Here is a 20533-nt window from a genome sequence, read left to right as displayed (position 1 = left end):
CGGCCCCACCCCCCTTGCTGCCTCCCCTGCTGCAGGCCAAGCCCATTAAGCTGTGGCCCGGCCACAACTGAAGGCCCGACGCCCTGGGGAGGAAACCACTGGAGAGGCGTCCTGCACCCGGGCACCCCAAACCATCAATTAGTATTCACAAGCCCCCCATCCGAGGGGCCCAGACCCCGCCCCGTGACTCAGGAGGTTAAAGGACCAGGGGCCAGCGGCAGGCCCAGGAGTCCGATGGCGTGTGGCAGTGGGACGGTCACCATCCAGCTGGTGGAGGAGGAACCAGGCCCTGAGGCCCGGGGCCCCAAACTCTTTCGGGGTCAGAGCTACGAGGCGATCCGTGCCACCTGCCTGCAGGAAGGGATCCTGTTTCGGGACCCCTACTTCCCGGCCTGCCCAGAAGCACTCGGCTATGACCTGCTCGGCCCAGACTCCGAGAGGGCAAAAGGGGTGGAATGGAAGCGGCCCCATGTAAAGTGGGGCTGGGTGTTGGGCTGAAGGAAGAGGGTGACGGGGGCTTGTGGTTCTGAGGGAGGAAGGAAATTGGTGTTACTGGGTCCAAGAGAGAAGGGGGCTCGGTTTGGGGTTCTGCGAGCAGAGGGTGCTATGTTGCTGGTCTGAGGAAGAAAGGCTGGGTCCTGTCTGTGGGAGGAAGGCCTGTGTTCTGGGTCTGATGGAGGAAGGTCTGTGTTTGGGTCTGAGAAAGGAGGGGGCTTGGGTCCTGCCTGAGGGAAGAGGCAGTGGCATCCAAGCAGGTTCAGCCCTGCCGGATACAGGAGGCTGCTGCCCTCGCAGGCTTTACAAGCTCGGGTTGGAGGCCCTCATTACTGGGGAGCAGCTAGGCGGGAAGCCAGGCCCTGACCTGGAGGCGGTGGCTGAGGCCTGCAATCCCGTCCCCCAGGAGTTTTGTGATGAACCCCATTTCATCTGTGAGGACATGAGCAGAACAGACGTGTGCCAGGGGAGGCTGGGTAAGATGCCAACTGCTGAGACCCACCCCCCTCCAGGCCCAGCCCGTGGCAGTGGGGTACAGGGATGGTTTGGCTGCCTCTGCTCATGCCTTAGTCTCCCCCCTCCTCCTAGGTAACTGCTGGCTGCTGGCGGCTGCTGCCTCCCTCACGCTGTACCCACGGTTGCTTCGGAGAGTGGTGCCCCAGGGACAGGGCTTCCGGCATGGCTATGCAGGAGTCTTCCATTTCCAGGTAAAGCTGCCTGCCTCAGTTTCCCCTCTGTGATGCCCACACTCTCCTCTGGGTCTTTTTTTTTTTTTTTTGGTTTTGGAATCACACCCGGCAGCGCTCAGGGGTTACTCCTGGCTCTACGCTCAGAAATCGATCCCGGCAGGCTCGGGGGACCATATGGGATGCCGGGATTCGAACCACCGTCCTTCTGCATGCAAGGCAAACACCTTATATCTATGCTATCTCTCTGGCCCCATCCTCTGGGTCTTAAGGCTGATGGTGTGGGTGGGGACCAATGGGGCAAGGGACAGCCAGGCTGCAAGGATGGCATCAGCAGGGATTGTAAGAGGAGGCACCGACCTGACCCTGTGCCCACAGATCTGGCAGTTTGGCCGCTGGGTGGACGTGGTGGTGGATGACCGGCTGCCAGTGCGGGACGGGAAACTGGTGTTTGTGCGCTCGGAGCAGCGGAACGAGTTCTGGGCCCCCCTTCTGGAGAAGGCCTATGCCAAGTAAGATCCCACCAGACCCCACTCTGGGTAACTCTAGACTAGATACCCACCCAGCCACACCCACCCCAAGAATCCCCAACCTGAACAAGCCCCCATCAATGGTTCACATCAACTGCTCCAAGAAAGCCACACCCCAAGGGCCAGACTGGTACCATAGTGGGTAGGGCATTTGCCTTGCATGAGGCAGACCTGGGTTCAATTCTAGGCATCCCATATGGTTCCCTAAGCCTACCAGGAGTGATTCCTGAGTGCAGAGCCAGGAGTAACTCTTGAGTACTGCTAGGTGTGACTAAAATGGAAGGAAGGAAGGAAGGAAGGAAGGAAGGAAGGAAGGAAGGAAGGAAGGAAGGAAGGAAGGAAGGAAGGAAGGAAGGAAGGAAGGAAGGAAGGAAGGAAGGAAGGAAGGAAGGAAGGAAGGAAGGAAGGAAGGAAGGAGAGGGAGGAAGGAAGGAGAGGGAGGAAGGGAAGGAAGGATAGGAAGGAAAGAAGAATCAAGGGAGGGAGGGAGGGAGGGAGGAAGATGGGAGGAAGGGAAAGAATATGAGAAAAAAGGAAAGAAGATGGGAGGGAAGAAAGGAAGGAAGGAAAAATGAAGAAAGATGGGAGGAAGGGAAGGAAGGAAGATGGGAGAGAGGTAAGGAAGGAAGGAAGATGGGAGGGAGGGAATGAGGGAGGGAGGAAGGAAGGGGAGGAGGGAAGAAAGATGGGAGGAAGGGAGGAAGGAAGATGGGAAGGAGGGGAGGAAGGAAATGGGAAGGAGGGAAGGAAGGAAGGAAGATGGGAGGGAGGAAGGAAGGAAGGAAGATGGGAAGGAGGGAAGGAAGGAGAGGGAGGAAGGAAGGAGAGGGAGGGAGGGAGGGAGGAGAGGGAGGAAGGGAAGGAAGAAAGGATGGGAAGGAAGGAAAGAAGAATCGAGGGAGGGAGGAAGGAAGATGGAAGGAAGGGAAGGAAGAAAGATGGGAGGAAGGGAAGGAAGGATATGGGAGGGAGAGAGGGAAGGAAGAAAGGAAGATGGGAGGGAGGAAGGAAGAAAGATGGGAGGAAGAGAAGGAAGGATATGGGAGGGAGAGAGGGAAGGAAGAAAGGAAGATGGGAGGAAGGAAGGAAGAAAGATGGGAGGAAGAGAAGGAATATGAGAAAAAAGGAAAGAAGATGGGAGGGAAGAAAGGAAGGAAAGAAAATTGAAGGAAGATGGGAGGAAGGGAAAGAAGGAAGAAAAGAGAGGGAGGAAGGAGAGAAGAAAGGAAGATGGGAGGGATGGAAGGAAGATGGGAGAGAGGGAAGGAAGGAAGGAAGGAAGGAAGGAAGGAAGGAAGGAAGGAAGGAAGGAAGGAAGGAAGGAAGGAAGGAAGGAAGGAAGGAAGGAAGGGGAGAAAGAAAGATGGGAGGAAGGAAGAAAGAAAGATGGGAGGGAGGGAAGGAAGAGGAGAAAAAGGAAGGAAGATGGGAGGGAAGAAGGGAAGGAAAGAAAAATGAAGGAAGATGGGGGGAAGGGAAGGAAGGAAGGAAAGAGAGGGAGGAAGGAGAGAAGAAAGGAAGATGGGAAGGAGGGAAGGAAGGAGAGGGAGGGAGGGAGGAAGGAGAGGGAGGGAGGAAGGAAGGAGAGGGAGGGAGGAAGGAGAGGGAGGGAGGAAGGAGAGGGAGGGAGGAAGGAGAGGGAGGGAGGGAAGGAAGAAAGGATGGGAAGGAAGGAAAGAAGAATCGAGGAGGGAGGAAGGAAGGAAGATGGAAGGAAGAAAGATGGGAAGAAGGGAAGGAAGATGAGAAAAAAGGAAGGAAGATGGGAGGGAAGAAAAGAAAGAAAAATGAAGGAAGATGGGAGGAAGGGAAGGAAGGAAGGAAGGGAAGGAAAGAAGATGGGAGGGAGGAAGAAAGGAAGAAAAGAAAAAAGAAAGAAAAAATGCCACAACTCGACACCCCAAACTCTGAAGAGTTTGAAATCTCATTTCCAGGTTCAGATCCACCAGAAATCTCAGATGGTTCCCCACATCACGGGTGCTGGTGTCTCAGGGTTCAGTTTCCAGGGCTGAGATTTCTGGGGTCCTGGAACCCAGGGCAGATGGTAGTCCTAGGTCTGGAGGTGCCCGAGATGCTGCCACCCTACCCCCCACAGGTTGCATGGTTCCTACGAAGTGATGCAGGGCGGCCACATGAACGAGGCCTTCGTGGACTTCACGGGCGGCATCGGGGAGGTGCTGTACCTGAGACACGACATCCCCGGCCTCTTCCCCATCATTCGCCATGCTCTCTCCAAGGAGTCCCTGGTGGGCGCCACTGCACTGGTGAGATCATTTTGGGGGAACTCCCTGCCCCGAACCCCTTTCCTGACCAGGCTGCAGGGGAGTCATCCAGGGTCCTCTCCTCTCTGGCTCTGTTGTCTCACAAGTCACACTGGAACAAGTCCAAGGAGATGGCTTTGCTGCCACAAGTCTTCCAGCTAGCTTCAGGTACAGCTGGATCCAGGAGCTCAGAGAATGTCATAAATAGATTTATTGTTGGTTCTTGGATAGAATTCTTCTCAGGTAGTTTTTTTTTTTTTCTTTTTTTTTTCCTCATGGATATGAAAGGCTCTGCCCCCCACAAATTTTTTTGGAGGGAAGTCAGGCTATACCAACACTACTCAGGGCTCTTTGCTCAGGTACCTTGACTCAGAGCTTCTGGCAGGGCTTGGGGACTTTATATGGTGCCAGGGATAAAATCCAGGCTTGCCACATGCAAGTCAAGTATCTTACCTGGCACTTTACCCACTCCAGACCAACCCTGGAATTTAAAACAAACCCCTCAAAGCTCTTTTAGTTTTTCTCAGATTTTCAGAAAATCCTGTGTTCTTGCCCTGCTGTTGGATCTATATCCCCACTTGCCCAGGGTTGATTTTCCAGGGTACCCTCAAGGGTGACCCCATTCATGCATTGAGCCACTCATCCAGCTCTTCCATTCCCCGAGACCTTACTGGGCTTCCAGTTCTTCTTGTCTTTTGTGTTTCTCTCTCTATCCTGTATCTTTCTACATCTCTGTGTTTGTTTCCTCTTGGTTTTTGGTTTGGGGATTTTCCCTGGGCAATGCAGGGCAGGGAGGGTCATCCCCAGCAGGTACTCAGAAAAGCATGTGGCATCCAGGAGCAAGCTCAGGGCTCCTGCTTGCAGAGGTTTGCTGCCTGGGCCCCTAAGCTCCTCTGCCCAGTAAAAAGATCCCATGGATTGGAGCCATAGTTCAGCCGGGAAGGTGCTTGCCTTGTTTGTAGTCAACCATGTCATTTCCATACCCAACACCCAAGCTGGTCTTCTCAACTCACTCGGAGTAATTGCTTGAGCACTAGGCCAGAACTAATCCCTAAACACTGCCAAGTGTAGTCCCAGCCCCCTCCCCCAAAATTTCCATGGGTTAGAGCTATATATAATATAGTGGGTCAAGCATTTATCTTACTTGATATCAATCTCTGATATCCCATATCCCTGAGCACCACTTGGTGTGCCTCCACTCCTCCTCAAAAAATAAAATAAAACAGGGGCCAGAGCGATGGTGCAGTGGTAGTGCATTTGCCTTACACGCAGCTGTCCCAGGACAGACCACGGCTCAATCCCCTGGCGTCCCATATGGTCCCCCAAGCCAGGAGCAATTTCTGAGCGCATAGCCAGGAGTAACCTCTGAGCGTCACCGGGTGTGTCCCCCAAATCCAAAAGCAATAAATACATAAATAAAATAAAAACAAATTGCATGAGCTGAAACTATAGTACAATGAGTTGGGCATTTGCCTTACATGCTGTTGACACAGGTTCAATCCCCAGCATTCCATATGATACCCTGATCCCCACTGGAGTGATTCCTGAGTGCAGAGCCAGCAGTAAGCCTTCTGCACCCACCGACTCTAGCTCCGGTTCGGAGGCTTGTGCAGACCTTGGTCTTGAGCAGACACCTATGGGGTGTCTGAAGATGGGAGGGAGGCCAGAGGGAAGCAGCCCTTCTGCCTCCACCCCCAGGCCTAACTGTTCTCCATCCCTACCCAGAGTAATCGGGGCGAGTACCGCACAGAGGAAGGGCTGGTGAAGGGACACGCGTACTCAGTCACAGGCACCCATAAGGTAGGTCTCCCTGGGGTGGGGAGTGGGTGTGGGGTCCTGCTGCCCCCACTTTGACCCCACTGACTATCCCCTCTCAGGTCACCCTGGGCTTCACCAAGGTGAGGCTGCTGAGGCTCCGGAACCCATGGGGCCGCATAGAGTGGAATGGGGCCTGGAGCGACAGGTGAGTTGCATTTCAACAGAAGGCAGGGGGGGGACCCCAATATACCTACCCACGCTCACCCCCTAATTTCACCAGCTGCCCACGCTGGGATGCCCTTCCCCCTGAGTGGCGAGAGGCTCTACTGGTAAAGAAGGAGGACGGGGAGTTTTGGTGAGTCTGGGGGAGGCTGGAGAGGGGACCATGTCTGGGGGTGCTTGATTTGGGGAAGTGGAGGGTTGTTGGGTAGTGGTACATGGGAATTAAGGCAATCTTTGGGGAATGTGGAAATATTGGGGCATTCTGGAGCCCTGGAACTAGGGAGTGGCTGAGAGGGTCAATCTGGTTATATGAGGACCCTTGGTGGGCCTTGGCCACGAAGGGGGAGATTAAGGGGGAGCTCTCCAGGGCTCTGAGGTTTGAAAACAATGTTTGAGCCACACCTGGCTGTGCTCAAGGGTTCCTCCTGACTCTGCTCTCAGAAATCGCTCGTGACAGGCTCAGGGGACCATATGGGATGCTGGGGACTGAACCCGGGTCCATTCCTAGGTTGGCTGCATGCAAGGCAAACACCCTACCGCTGTACTATCTCTCTGGCCCCTTGCAAGCACATTCTGGAGTCTTGATCTTTCTTATTGGGGAGATGGCAGAGCCTGGGCACCATGAAGAACAGGGTGGAGGTCCCCTCAGCCTGCTGACACGTTTGTCCTTCCCCCTCCCCAGGATGGAGTTGCAGGACTTCCTCAAACACTTCAACACAGTGCAGATCTGCTCGCTGAGCCCTGATGTGCTGGGCCCAGAGCCTTCAGGGGGTGGCTGGCACATTCACACCTTCCAGGGTCGCTGGGTTCGAGGCTTCAACTCTGGCGGGAGCCAGCCAGGCGCTGGTGAGACTGGGAGGGCCCTCAAGGGGCACAGGGGCACGGTCATGGCCAACGGGGTGACCCCAGATACCCTGCTCTGCTGCCCCAGACACCTTCTGGACGAACCCCCAGTTCCGCCTGACTCTGCTGGAGCCCGATGAGGAGGAGGAGGATGACGATGAGCCCCGGGGGGGCCGCGTGCCCAAGTGCACGGTGCTGCTTTCTCTCATCCAGCGCAACCGTCGCTGCCTGCGCGCCCAGGGCCTCACCTACCTCAGCGTGGGCTTCCATGTGTTCCAGGTGAGCAGGGCAGGGACGGGGACTGAGATGGAGACCGGTCAAAGCCTGAGAGAGAGGTTGGGGTCAGGGGCATGGAGGAGGCCTGAGATTCAGGGAAGACACTCTGGCATAGAGTGGGGACACAGCAGCCAAAATGAGGAGTGCGATGGGAAGCAAAAGGTGGGAAGGTTTTGTATTTGGGGAGGATTCTAAAAGGTCCTGCACCCCCTCTTCTCAGCCCTGATCCCCTTTGCTTTTCCTTCCACAGATCCCAGAAGAGGTGAGTCCCCAGGTTTGATCCTCGGCATCCCATCGTATGATCCCCGAGCCTGCCAGGAGTGATTCCTGAGTGTAGAGCCAGGAGCACTGGCCTAAAAATAATAAAAGGCAAAAAAAAAAAAAAAAAAAAAAGGAAAAGAAAGAAGTTCCACTCTCCATCCATCCATCCCAAACAGGGACAGCAGCAGGGATAGCAGGGTGCAACTGGAGGTCCCCAAGACTAGCTCACACCTTCTCCCTGGCCCCCCACAGCTGCTGCAGCTCTGGGACTCGCCCCGCAGCCGCTCGCTGCTGCAGAACCTGCTGAGGGCCGACCGCTCGCCCTTCTGTGCCCGCCGCGACGTGAGCCGCCGCTGTCGCCTGCCACCTGGCCACTACCTGGTCGTGCCCAGTGCCACTCGCACAGGCGAGGAGGCCGACTTCACGCTGCGCATCTTCTCCGAGCGCCGTCACACCGCCGTGTGAGCCCACGCCCCGTGTCCCACACCCCACCGGCCATCCATCCCCAACCACTCCAGCCCCGGACCCTCCCCATGGCCATGTCTGTCCTTCCTTCCCTTGGCAGGGAGATCGACGATGTCATCAGCGCGGACCTGCATGCCCTGGCGGTGAGAGACTGCGGGACCCCAGAGTGGGGCATGTCAGTGGGGTCTCTCGTACCTCTCCATTGCTCAATTCCTTTCTTTCTTTCCTCCAGGTGCCCTATGCTCCCATGGAGCTGGGATTGGAGCTGCTGTTCCTGGAGCTGGCAGGAGAGGTGGGTGGCAGGAGGGGGTGGGATCTGGCCTGCCCTGGAGCCCCTTTGTCATCCTGGGGTCTCACTGTATCCCACATCTCGGCTTCAGGCTTTTTCTCACACCGAGCCAGCCCGGCCTTAGGACCTTTGCTCAGGCTGCCTGGCAGCTCCCACCTCATGCCTGTGTCCACAAGCTCCCTAGAGGCCCTTGGTGGAAGGCCTGGTCCTCGCCAGGTGCCTCCCCGAGAGACCCCTGCAACCCCCCCGCTGGTTAGCAGCGCCCTGGTCCTTGAGGCTCTGAGCACAGTTGTCTCCCTACCCTTTCCCATGAGACTGTCTGGGTACCCCAGTGGGTCACCCCATGGCACCGCCCTCCCCTCTTGTCCAGGAAATGGAAATCTGCGCCCCTCAGCTCCAGCTCTTGCTAAACATCGCCCTGGAGCCTGGTGAGCTGGGGACCAGGGCAAGCCCCCACCCATCTTGTACCCTAGCGGGAGGTGGTTCTGGGGGTCCCCAGCGTGGGGAGTACTGGCGTGTTTGGGTTTTGGTTTTTGGTTTTGTCCTTAGTCAGGGCGCACAGCCGTGGAATTCTGCGGGAGATCGGCCCCAGGACCTGTGAACTACTGCTTCGCTGTTTCGGGGTATACCATGGGGGCAGCCTGCGGGGGGGTCTGCCTATGGGGGTAGAATAGGGGTGGGGTTCTGCCACTCTCTTGGGGACTCAAACCTTAATCAGATGTCCACCCCCAGCATGGCGACGGCCTGGCCCTGCACCAATTCTATCAGCTGTGGGGCCACATCCTGAAGTGGCAGGTAAGAAGACTCCGGACCTCCAGAGATTCTATTAGGGGGTGTGATTTCTGGGGCTGCACCCCAATGTGGTCTGAGTGGGAAATGTTGGAGACCCCAGCTTGTAGCCCTGCCCTTCCTGCTTGTGACCTCAGCAATCCCCTTTTGTCTGGAGGTTTTCCAGAACCCCTGGGAGGGGAACGAACAAGCCCCCCACCATGGGGACAAACCCAGTGTCCCAGCCCCCTAGCGGTAACAAGGTCCTTTTCTTCTGAGGTTCCCACGACCCTCCTTTAGGCAGAGAAGAGGTTGCTTGCCCTGGCAAGTCAGGGACAAGGAAATCAGGCCGGGTTGGCCTCAGAGGGGTGCTGAAGGGCCAAGAGTGACCCTACTTCCCCTGCGCATCCCCCAGGAAACCTTCGACAAGTTTGATGAAGATGAGTCAGGAACCATGAACTCCTGTGAGCTGCGACTGGCACTGAATGCAGCAGGTGGGGGCCAGGTCACAAGCTTCTCTGGTTTCTCCAGCTTCTGGGTCGGGTCACCCCCACCCCTTCCCAAACTACCTGGGTGCCTCCCTGAAAACAGCTGCTCCCCCATGGGCTGGGGCAGGCAGACTTCTTCAGGAGGTGGAACCTCCACAGATGTAGGGGTACAGATCCCCTAGCCATGGAATGGAGAGCAACTGATAGGGACTGGTACCAAGCTCAGACACCCCACCCCAGTCCAGGGTTCCATTCAACAGGGAAAGGGTGGCTTGGGGAAACAGGTAACTAGGTGACTTGGGGTCCTAAGGGGACAGGCCACATGTCTAGCAGAGACGTGCAGAAATGAGAAAAAAGGGGACACGAGGGATGCTAGTTTATGATGGAAAACAAGGCTGGGGCCAGCATCCCACAGGGGTGGGGGGTGCCTGGGGACACAAGGGTGTGGCAACCCTGAGAAAGGAGCTTATAGCCTGAGCTGACGAGGGAAGTCGTGTGTGTGTGTGTGTGTGTGTGTGTGTGTGTGTGTGTGTGTGTGTGTGTGTGAGAGTGGGGCAGTGTCTGTTTGGAACACACTGGAGGACCAAAGAAATTGCACAGGGGTTAGGGCAGGTGACCAACTCAGGGTTGGTCCCTGACCTCCTCCCTCATCCCAAACTCATTTATGAGCCACGAGAGTTCAGGTGATAGGGTATATGCCTTGCACATGTAAGGGCCCAAGTTTGATCCTTGTACCACGTGCCCCCTACCCGGATCTCCATCCATTCAGAATCACTAGATGGAGAAGGAATTGCACTGCCTGACTGGGTATGACTGGGGCTGGCTCCTGTTAAGAGAATTTAAAAATAGTTGAAGTCTGGAGGATGGAGAATTAAGTGGGTTTGGAGCCACAGGAAAAGGAAAAGGACCCCTGTAAGGGGGAGAAGGGGGTTAGGCAGACTGCCCTGACAAGGGGGAGATGAGCAGAGAACCTGCTTCAGTTCAGCCACATCTTTGCACCCTGTTGTCCCTCCCTTGAGCCCTGTGGCTGATCAGGAATTTGAGTCTAACACTATACTGAGAAATCTGAGAAATACGAAGGGGGGCTTCCTGTAGGACATGCTGAGTGGGGGGGAGAGGTCAGAGGTCAGGTGCTGTGGCCGAAGAGGCAAAGGGGCCATTGTAGGGGGAGGAGCCCAGCCAAGCTGTCAAGAGCCGTTTCCTTAGAAGCACATTCCACAGGGGCCCCGCTCTGGGGCTCTGGGCCCTTTCCCAGGTCCTTGGACCCCTCCTACCCAGCATGCTCACTGGGTGACCAGGAGGTCACAGAGGGGGGAGGGTCTCAGGACCCCAAGTCTTCCTGTCCCATTTCCCCTCACGGCAGGCTACGAAAGCTTTTTCCAAAGCTGCAATCCCGCCCCCCAATCCCAGGGGGCGCTGGAGCCAGACAGGGTGGGAACATCCTCGGTGCAACTTGGGGGAATGTAGTTTCCCAGAGGTGCTGGGTGACTTCCTTCCTGAAAAGGGGGTGGTAGATGGTGGTTTGGAAGTAGATGGCATGTCCAAAGTCAGCTGTGTGGGAGTGGACCAGGAGTGGACCCACAGGTTCCCCAGTACTATAGGGCCTTGTAGAACAAACAGCCAGGCTGGCTGAGCCTTGCTTTGGGAGGTCCCCCAGTCTCTCCTGTGCTCCCCACCCCAGAGGCCATATCTAGGAAGAGACATCACCAATGTGGGGTGTCGAGAAACCAGATATGGTGAACAAGTGTGTCTGTGCTGCCACTGGCTATGACGCCAACCAACAGATGGGGAAACTGAGGCCTGCCTGGAGTTGAGAGGGGAGTGGTAGAGGCAGGTACAAGGTGAAAATGGCCTCAGTTCCTCATCTGAAGAATGGGTGCAGGCCTAAGCGGGGACACTGAGGTTGAGCACACCCCCCACCTCCCCAGGCTTCCATCTGAACAACCAACTGACCCAGGCCCTCACCAGTCGCTATCGGGACAGCCGGCTGCGCGTGGACTTCGAGCGCTTTGTGTGCTGTGCGGCCCAGCTCACCTGCATCTTCCGTGAGGACCCCACGTGGGGTAGGGGTGGTGGGGCAAGGGGGCAGGGGCTGGAGCTCACCCTGACCCTCCACACAGGCCTCTGCAGCCAGCACCTGGAAGGGGGTGAAGGGGTCGTCTGCCTGACCCACAGCCAGGTGAGTTGGGGCAGAAGGGGGAGGCCAGGGCGGCCGGCAATACCTCCCAGTGACCCCGTTTCTTCTCCCCAGTGGAGGCAGGTGGCTTCCTTCTCCTAGGACCCCAACAGCTGCTGTCACTCCCGCCCTGTCCAGACGCCCCAGCGCCACCTGCTGGCTCCGATCTTCCCTTGCTGCAAGGGGACCCCTTAGCTCTGACAGGGGGTTCGGGGCATCCCCCTCACTAATGGGGTGATGCCAGCAGACCAGTGGGCTTCCTGGAATGGAGTGGGGTTAGCCTCCCCCTGCAGACGAGGGGACAGCATTCTTTCTGGGGCAGGTTGTGAGGTGTCTTTGTGTCCCTGCTACAGGTCAGGTCTGAGAGGACTCCCCAAAAGTGCCCTGACTCTCACCAATGGGCATCATCCTCCTGAGATGCAGGGAGCAGAGAGAGAGAGGGAACGAGAGAGAAAGAGATGGGACTCAGGAGGGATCCTTAAAAATATGACGTTTATTATTCTGACCCCAGACGGTGGTTTATCCAGAAACCAAGAGAAAGAAAAAAAAAATCAATCAGAATAAACTCAAAATGGAGGGGGACGGGGAAAGCAATCAACTAGCAGGCAGCCAGGCCAGCAGCGCCCCAGGCCCGGCCCTACGAGACCGGGAGAGGCGAGGGGAGGGCAGTCGGTCGGCCTCGCTCACCCGGGGCAGCCGGGAGGGAGGCAGAGCGTTGCTGCGGGTGAATATATATTTATATAATAAATCCGTACGTTAATAAAGTAAATAGTAATTCTCTGCAAGTTTCTCATGGTTTCGTTTTTATATTTCTTTCCTTTCGTTTGTGGATTTTTTTGTTTTGTTTGGGGTTTTTTATTCTTTTTTTTTTGTTTTGGTTTTTTGTTATTTGTTTTGTTTTTTGTTTTTGATTTTTTCTTTTTTTGGTCCCTAAAGAATCTGAGCGCTGCACAGGTCCAGACTAAAGCGAGGTGAGGGCTGGTGGTGTTGCGGGGCTGGGGCAAGAGGCAGGTCTGGTCCCACTGTGCCTCTGCTCCAGAGGACCTGCGACCCCTAGGGGGAGCCCCAGAGCGGGTGGGCTGCTCCTGCCCTTCCCGACGCCAGGTTGGGGCACCCTCTGCTGGACACACGCGACTCGGCCCGGCACGGCCCCGCGATTCCTGGTCCCTGCACAAGGCACGTAGGGCTTTGGCCTGGATGGCAGAGGCCTTGGAGGGTCCTCGGGAGAGGCAGAAGGCAGGAACAGGGTGGGGGTGCTGTCCTCAGGGCTCGGAGGGGACCTGCTCATCGTGGGGCGCTACCCCCCCTCCAGAGTTAAAAGTACAAGACGTTGGTTTCCACCGGCTGGGTTTGCGCCTCCTGGGCACCAGGGAGAGGAGAGAGGTGGCCCAGCCCCTCCCTGCCCCCGCCTGGCAGCAAGGACTTTGCATAGATACAGAGTCGGGGGACCGGGGCAGGGCAGGCCGAGGTGGGTCCTGGGCCTTACAGGTCGCTCTCCCCGTACAGTGCCGTGGAGAAGGACTTGTAGTCGAGGGCGCCGGGCGCAGCGTCGGGGCCCTGGTAGGGTGCCATGCGGGCGATGCAGTACTCGGCCTGGTCTGGAGGCAGCTCCCGCCGCAGCTCCTCCGCCGTGATGAAGTTCTGTGGGCGACAGGACAGAGCTGGGGCTCCCCCCCTACGCACCCCATAGCCCACGCACACAGCCCCTCAACAGGAACCTCCTCAAATGCATGTACCTCCACACACACAATTGCAACACACACAGCCCCCCATATATATGCCACACCCCCCAGAACATGTATACACACAAACACACCTTACCCTCTCCACAATACCCACACATATCCCTATACACAACATATACACAAACACTGCCAACTCACTAGAATACATGCCCCACACACACACCACCCACCCCACAGCCCTGGGGCCCCCAGCTTACCTTGTCGCCCGCCAGAACCTTGAAGGAGGCGATGACCTGGTCGGCCGTGTCCGTGTCGGTCGTCTCCCTGGACATGAAGTCGATGAAGGCTTGGAAGGTGACCAGCCCGCTGTGGTTGGGGTCCACCACACTCATGATGCGGTTGAACTCAGCATCTCCCTGTGAGGCAGCAGCTTTGAGTAGGGCCCAGGTGCTGCTCCCCTGGGCCAAACCGAGCGGGGAGACCCCACTGACCCAGGAACCCACCCACCCAACCCAGATTGAGGGGAGTGGGGGGCTCCTGCTCAAACAGGCCGACTGACCACTCCTCTGCCCTAGGCCCAGGAGGCGGGGAAGAAAGAGAAAGAGAGGAAAGGCAGGAGCAGAGCTGAGCCCCTCGGGAGTGGAAAGGAGGCGGGAGGCTCGGGTAGTCGTCGGGGGGGACCCCAGGCCAGCAGAGGCTGTGCTGCTGGCGGAGGAGTGTCCCGAGGACGAGGCGGCAGCGGGGGAGGAGAGCCGTACCAGGCTGTATCCCGTGGAGATAAGCAGAGCCCTGAAGTCGTCCGAGTCCATGCTGCCTGTCTGCTTCTGCTCCGGGGCGCAGCCACAGCGCAGGCGCAGCGGGGCACAGGACAGTGGCAGCAGCAGGGAGACAGAGGCCCGAGAGACCAGGTAAGGGGGGCGGCGCCACAGAGACAGGGCAGGGGAGGCCAGAGGGCCGGCGGGCCAGGAGAGCCGAGAGAGGAGAGAAGAGCTGTTACTGGTGGCCGCGGCCCGCGTACCTGGCGGTCGTTCTCCACGTCGTAGCCCAGGCTGATGAGGCAGGCCTTAAATTCCTCGGGCCCCAGCGTGCCGCCGTGGTCCTGGTGCGCGGGAGGCCCGGGGTGGGAGAGGGACCGGGGTCACATGCAGAGGGCGGGCGAGGGGAGGGGGACACATGGGAGGAGGGAAACACAGAGTTAGAGGGGACGTGGCTAGGGGGTGGCCAGGGCTGGACCCGGACTGGAGAGGAGAGGGGGCCTTGTGGTGTGAAAGGAACAGGAGGGGGAGTGCTCTTCCACCTCTGAGACTGCAGGTAGGGATGCTGACTGTAGCATGTGCGTGTGCGTATGTGTGTGTGTGAGAGAGAGAGAACCAGCCTTAGGAGGGAGGGAGGGAGGGAGAGAGAGAGAGAGAGAGAGAGAGAGAGAGAGAGAGAGAGAGAGAGAGAGAGAGAGAGAGAGAGAGAGAGAGAGAGCGAGCCAGGCTTAGTTGAGTGCAGTGGCTATGGGAATGTATATCTGTGAGTCTGAGTGTGCGTCTGTGTGTCTACTGGAGAGTGTCTCTGTGTGAGTCTGCCTAAGTGTGTATCTGTGTCTATCTGTGTGTGTCCCCTTCAACAGGTAATGGACACATGGGCCCCACAGGAGGGATGAGAGACTGAGACTGACCATCTGACAGAACAAATACATGCACACACGAGCACTAACCATGTTCCAGATTTTGGGTGCATCGGCAGGTGGAAGAACTCTGCCCCAGAGGCAGCTCAGAGCTGAGCACCTGCCTCGGGGAGAGCCTCCCTTTCCAGGCCGTGGGCCCTGTGTGAGGTGGACATGGGGACAGACGCAGAGAGACACGGGGTGGGGCAGGGGTGGGCTCACCTTGTCGAAGTGGTTGAAGGAGGCCCGGAACTCCTGCATCTGCTCCTGGCTGATGCCCTTGGCGTCCCGCGTGAGGATCTGGTTCTCCACCTCGTTGATGGTGCGGGCGATGGTGGTGAGCAGCTGCTCCCAGCCCACCCGGATGTGCTGAGGAGGGGATGAATGGGGGCATAGATCAGGCGGAAGCCCAGGACTCGGCGCCCCTCTCCTATGCTCTCAGCTCCTGTACACACAAGGGCCCTGGTATGACCGCATGGGGTTCCCACAGGCTCACCCACATTACAGTGGCATATCCGGGATGGACGCGGCCCGGGGCCCAGGCCCAGTGCCATGAGTCATGCTTGGCAGAACTCAGCAACTGGCTACTGGGGCACTGAGGAGAGACCTTTTATATTTATTTATTTTTTGATTGTTTTGGGGCCACACCCAGCAATGCTCAGGGCTTACTCCAGAGCTCTGCCCTGGTAGTGCTTGAGGGACCATATGGGATGCCTGGGATAGAACCCAAGTCATCCTTGCTACACTCTCTCCAGCCCCAAGACTCAGTTTTTGGGTGGCACGCGCATCTCTGAGTGGGGTGAATAATACCATCAGCAGGACTGATTTCCACTGCCCCAAGGACAGGAACCAGCCTTATAGGCACAGTTGGCTGCAGCAGAGAGCCAGGAGCCAGCACTCCCTATATCCAGGGCTTGCCCTGAGCTCCCCCCTGGTCAGCGGGCCCGGACACACCTCCATGGTGTAGTTGGTGTGCTTGTTGTCGAAGATCAGGGCCTCCTGGATAAGCTGGTGCTGCTGCTCCAGCACGTCCAGGTTGGGCTTATAGTCGACGATGCTGCGTTCGTACTGCTTCAGGTGGCTCAGCTGGTCCTCCAGCGTCCCATTCATCTCAATGGAGATCCGCCCAATTTCCTGTGCACAGAGCGGGCAACGTTGTGGCCAGTCTGATGGCTCCGGGGCAACTCCCACACCCCCAAGAAGCTTCTGGTTCCTGTTGCCTGGTGGCGCCAGCAGGCCTTCCCCTCTGGTCTCCAAAGTGAGACTCAGGTCAATCTCACGGGACACTGTTAACTCAATGTGATTTCCAGGGGGCACTGATGGTAACCATTTTGAGCCCGCGTGCCCAAACTGCCGCACAAAACCAAAGAATTTCTTCAAAAGTGCCACCAGCACGTCAATTAAACCTTAATAACAAGATTTTAGTATCTAAAAACTATGCGATACATGCCGCATATCTTAATTGCAGACCTTCCCGTGTGCCCGCTGCAAGGCCTTCGCATGCCATAGGTTCGCCATCACGGCCTTAAGGGGTCCAAATTAGGGAGGGGCACACAGCGGCATGCAAGGCCAGCGCCTTGTGTTCCATCTCGCCTGCAGCCTGAGACTTATTCTGAAAGTTCAGGTCCAACCAAGTGGCTATGCAGGAGAGTCTGGACACTTTCTTGGCATGACTTTGTCAGGCTCTTTAGAGAGCCCAGGACTGCACTGTGGCTACTAGGCCCAATGAAAATAACTCATGCCGGAAGAGGTAGGGGGCAGCCCTAGGAGCATCCGGGCTTCAGAGCTGGGGGACCCTGTGCCAGATACACCCCACCTTCAGCTCCTACACTTGCCAGGAAAGGACCTGGTGAGAGCTGAATAGGGCCTCCTGTCAGAGGTCATGGCTGCTCCACACCCACCTTTGACAGCACCCACCTCCATCTTGGTCTGGATCCAGGGCCCCACGATGTTGGCCTGGCTGGCAAACTGGCGGCGCAGGTGCTCGTTGGACTGCTGCTTGCTCTGCTCCTCCAGCAGCGCATGGTCTCGCTTGGGCACCAGCTGCTGCACCTGGGGGCCGGCAAGGGTCCAGAAGACACCGTCAGGGATGTGTGGCCCCGTGCAATCAGGGGTCCTCATCCACATCCCTACTCCACTCCTGCTACCCTCCGCTGCCAGCTGCACCCACCTTTTCCCATTTGGAGTTGATGATCTGGGGGGTGACGGTGGTGTAGGGGTTGCTGCCTGACAGTTTGATGTGGTTGCTCTCAGCGATCCTCTGGGCCTCCTTGTGGATGGCCAGGATGGCCTCCCGCTCCCTGTCCGCGTCAGGCAGTGTACACTTGAACTGGTCATGGGCGGAGATCAGGCCCTTCGGAATGAGGAAAAGAAGGTGGAAGTGTGAGTGAGGGGCAGCCCACCAGCTAGCCCAGTCCATTCCTGGGGGACCCAGCTTTGGTGGGGAGTCGGACCTCAATCTCCTCGATGGTGTGCACAATGAACATGTCCTGCAGGTCCTCCATGGCGCTCTCCATCCAGTTGTTGAAGGGCGCTGCCCGCTTGGCATACTCCAAGTGTAGCTGGTCGATGGTCTCCAGCTGCTTTTCGGTTTTCTGGGGACCAAGGAGGGAGGTCAGTGGGAAGCTGGAGGGGTGGGCCCTAAGGGCCAGCACCCCACCCTGCCCCATCAGGCCCCACCCTGTACCTATAGAGTCTGTCCCCCAAGTCCTGTCCTCACCTCCAGGGCTTCCCTGCGGCTGTGGGTAAGGGAGCCCAGCGTGTCCCACTGGTCACAGATCTTCTGGCACCGCGTGTTTACATTGTGTGAGTCGTAGTAATCCAGCTCGCTGTGGGGGGTGGAAGATGGGGGGTGAGATCCAGAAGGGAGATAAGCTGGGGCATCATCGAGAAGGTCCCCGATGGACAAGCCCTCCCACTGTTCAATCTCTGGCTTACTAACTTAGGGACCCCAGAGTGTGGCCCCCAGTTGGGGGTTCAGGGAGGTCTTCGAGGGGAGCCAGGCATCCTCCTCAGGTGCTAGTTTGGGGAGCTAAGACTCTGTTATTTCCATCACTGCTGTAAGGATAACCCTGTCCTTCCAGAAGCTGGCCTCAGTGCTGACTCATCTTTGGGGGGCTCAGGCGACACCCCTAACAGCTCCTGTCCAGAAAGTGACCTCAAGGGAGGCATGTTGGGGCTGTACCTAGAGTCTCAGAATCGAACTTTCAGCCCAAACTTATTTCCTCCCAGTTTCCACTGGCCCCTGTCAGTGGGGAGACCCATTCCAGGCCACCTCCCAAATTCCTGGGACTGGGACTGTCTATCAGGTGGCCCCACTCCTGGGAGAGGCCCAGCAGTGCCCAACAATACACCACACTGCTGCTCAGTGGACTAGGAGGGATCCACTGTGTTCCATATCCCTAGAGGGCAGGCACCAGGGAGCCAGGGCCTGGGGACAAAAGGGCAGCAGGGCTTGGGGTGACAGTGGCGGCGCAGGGCCCGTGTGCTGCTGTGAGCTGTGTTGGGGAACTGGGAGAATGGCCCCATTCATTGCGGGAGGTGGCGGACTCGCAGCCCACAAGTTTATCTGACTGGGGCGGGCAGGGCAGGCCTTCCAATAAGTGTATTCTCAGCAGAGCTGCCAAACAATGGTTCATTGTGTGCTGCAGGGCGGGGAGCTGACCCCACTGCCACACCACTGCCACCGGGTGTGGCGGGTCAGGGAGGTGGGGCGCTTGCAGGGGTCAGACTCTAGACCCCCACTGGTGCTCAGCCTGGGTGAACCCTGCTGGCCAGGCCGCTGGGAGGAGTGAGGGGAGTGTGGCTGTAGAAGGAGCCCTGGGCCGCCCGTACTTGAGCTCTTGAGCAATGGCCGCGATCTGCTCCACGCGGTCCTGATGTGCCGCCAGGTCACTCTCGAAGGCCTCATGTTTGCGGATGAGGGCCTTGATGTCCGACAGTGTGGCCGTCTCGTAGTCCCGCTGCTGCAGCATGGCTTCCTTCCCTGGGGGGAGTGGATGCTTAGGAACGGGACGCAGGCCCCACAGATGAGGCCCATAGCCAAGAATCTACCAGACCCCCTTTCCCAGGAGGGACTGCAGTGGTGGGGAACCCTGGGATGCCCTGGCACACTGTTGAGTAGGTGGAGAAGCACTGGCTGCAGCCCATGCTGGGAGGATGGGGAGCCACTGGGCCTGTCCCCAAGGGTCCCCCCAAGGGGCAGGGCACAGTGCCCAGCTTTTGAAGGCAGAGAAACACTGTTATTAGCCCCGGAGCCTGGCTAATTACAGAGCAGGCAGCCCCCTCAAACATGCAGAGGTCCCCCAGGTACCAGTTCCTGGTTCCAATAGGTCCTGCCTGAGGATGCTCCTTGAACTGACCATGAGTGGTTGCTCTGAGGCCAGAGCATCCCTTTCTCAGCTGGACATCCGGTGTGCAGTGTGCTTCTCCCCCCCAACACCTCCCCACAAGGGTGTGGAACCCACACCACTGCCAGCATCTCTGCCGGCCCTTAGCCCGGGGGCGGGAGGCTTAACCACAACGGCAAGCTTGCAATTTCCTCCTCCAAATTGCTTTCTCGCAAGGGTGGGAACCAGAAATAGCAGGGTTCGGCTGGCTTCTCTGCTCAGCAGTCTCAGGAGCTGGTCAGGGGCGCCATGGGCAGGACAGAAAGGTCCAGGGCCAAAGCTGCCTGGAGGCAGTCAGGGATGGGGATGGGGGCCCTATGACAACCTGAGACCCCTTTGAGAAATGATCAAAAGGATCGGCCCCTAGTGGGGATGGGGCGAGAAGGGCAAACAGCAAATCTGTGGGGTTGAGTGCATATGTAGGCTATAAGGGTTGTCCTATCTCTCCATAATTGGGGGTTCAGAGGACAGAGGTTTCAGGGTTTGAGGACGAGTGGGCAGGTCTGCCTAAGTGTTCCAAGCTGACATGAGGCCCAGGGCCAGATGCCAAGGCCTGTGAGTCGGATGGGGTAAGGCAGGGGCATGTGGAGACCGTGATCCACCATGTCTACATGCCAGACACCGGTCTCTCGCTCCCTGCACATAGGAGGCCAGTGGCACCCATTACTGCAGCCCTCGCCCAGGAGTTGCCTTCCCAGCTGCTGGATGCCTCCCAACCTCGGGGTACTATAGAGCATACAAAACAAAACAGCGATAACGCAACAGGTAAGGCGTTTGCCTCGTACATGGCCAACCTGGGATGGACCTGTGTTTGATCCCTGGTATCCCATATGAGCCTGAGCCTGCCAGAAGAGATTTCTGAGCTCAGAGCAGTAGTAACCTCTGAGCGCTGCCAGGTATGGCCCAAAAACCAAAAAAAAAAAAAAAAAAAAAAAAAAAGAGAGAGAGAGAGAGAGACTTTCTTTTTGTTTTTGGTTTTTTGGGCCACACCCATTTGATGCTCAGGAGTTACTCCTGGCTAAGTGCTCAGAAATTGCCGCTGGCTTAGGGGGACCATATGGGACGCCAGGGATGGAACCGCGGTCCTTCCTTGGCTAGTGCTTGCAAGGCAGACACCTTAACTCTAGTGCCATCTCTCTGGCCCCCCCAAAAAGGGAGACATTTAAATGAGAAACCCTCAAGGCTGACACAAAGATGCCCAGCTGAGGAGTAGTTGGGGGAGGCCGGAGGGAACAGTGAGTGACAACCTGCCAGCCTGTGTGGGCTGAGCAAGGAGCAGAGAAAGAGG

At 57.4% G+C, this 20533-nt stretch overlaps 2 protein-coding genes across 6 annotated transcripts in view; one reads left to right on the top strand and one right to left on the bottom strand.

The window, feature by feature from the left end:
* The first annotated feature begins 234 nt into the window (after window positions 1-234).
* On the top strand, window positions 235-11620 carry CAPN12 (calpain 12). The gene is made up of 21 exons (XM_049786592.1): window positions 235-471; window positions 902-971; window positions 1084-1202; window positions 1560-1693; window positions 3807-3975; window positions 5698-5772; window positions 5850-5935; window positions 6011-6085; window positions 6635-6798; window positions 6884-7074; window positions 7322-7333; window positions 7585-7793; window positions 7898-7940; window positions 8030-8089; window positions 8457-8514; window positions 8636-8709; window positions 8819-8881; window positions 9270-9348; window positions 11271-11387; window positions 11463-11521; window positions 11594-11620. The coding sequence occupies exons 1-21, from the start codon at window positions 235-237 to the stop codon at window positions 11618-11620; spliced, it is 2121 nt and encodes a 706-aa protein (XP_049642549.1).
* Window positions 11621-11991: 371 nt separating this feature from the next.
* The window catches only part of ACTN4 (actinin alpha 4), a 60153-nt gene continuing 51611 nt past the window's right edge, over window positions 11992-20533 (bottom strand). For 2 of the 5 annotated variants that reach the window (XM_049786568.1, XM_049786569.1), the window contains exons 12-22: window positions 18692-18842; window positions 17577-17685; window positions 17311-17451; window positions 17028-17210; window positions 16775-16909; window positions 15812-15991; window positions 15080-15226; window positions 14222-14302; window positions 13962-14027; window positions 13461-13619; window positions 11992-13159 (exon numbers count right to left, since the gene is read on the bottom strand). In XM_049786568.1, the coding sequence (XP_049642525.1) occupies window positions 13001-13159; window positions 13461-13619; window positions 13962-14027; window positions 14222-14302; window positions 15080-15226; window positions 15812-15991; window positions 16775-16909; window positions 17028-17210; window positions 17311-17451; window positions 17577-17685; window positions 18692-18842 (1511 nt within the window). In that variant the 3' untranslated portion in view covers window positions 11992-13000. The remainder of the gene's footprint in view (window positions 13160-13460; window positions 13620-13961; window positions 14028-14221; window positions 14303-15079; window positions 15227-15811; window positions 15992-16774; window positions 16910-17027; window positions 17211-17310; window positions 17452-17576; window positions 17686-18691; window positions 18843-20533) is intronic. The other 3 variants (XM_049786572.1, XM_049786571.1, XM_049786570.1) reach the window with 2 other exon arrangements.

Source organism: Suncus etruscus, chromosome 14, assembly GCF_024139225.1.
Source record: "Suncus etruscus isolate mSunEtr1 chromosome 14, mSunEtr1.pri.cur, whole genome shotgun sequence".
Taxonomy (NCBI): Eukaryota; Metazoa; Chordata; class Mammalia; order Eulipotyphla; family Soricidae; genus Suncus; species Suncus etruscus.
This window is presented reverse-complemented; position numbering and strand designations above follow the sequence as displayed.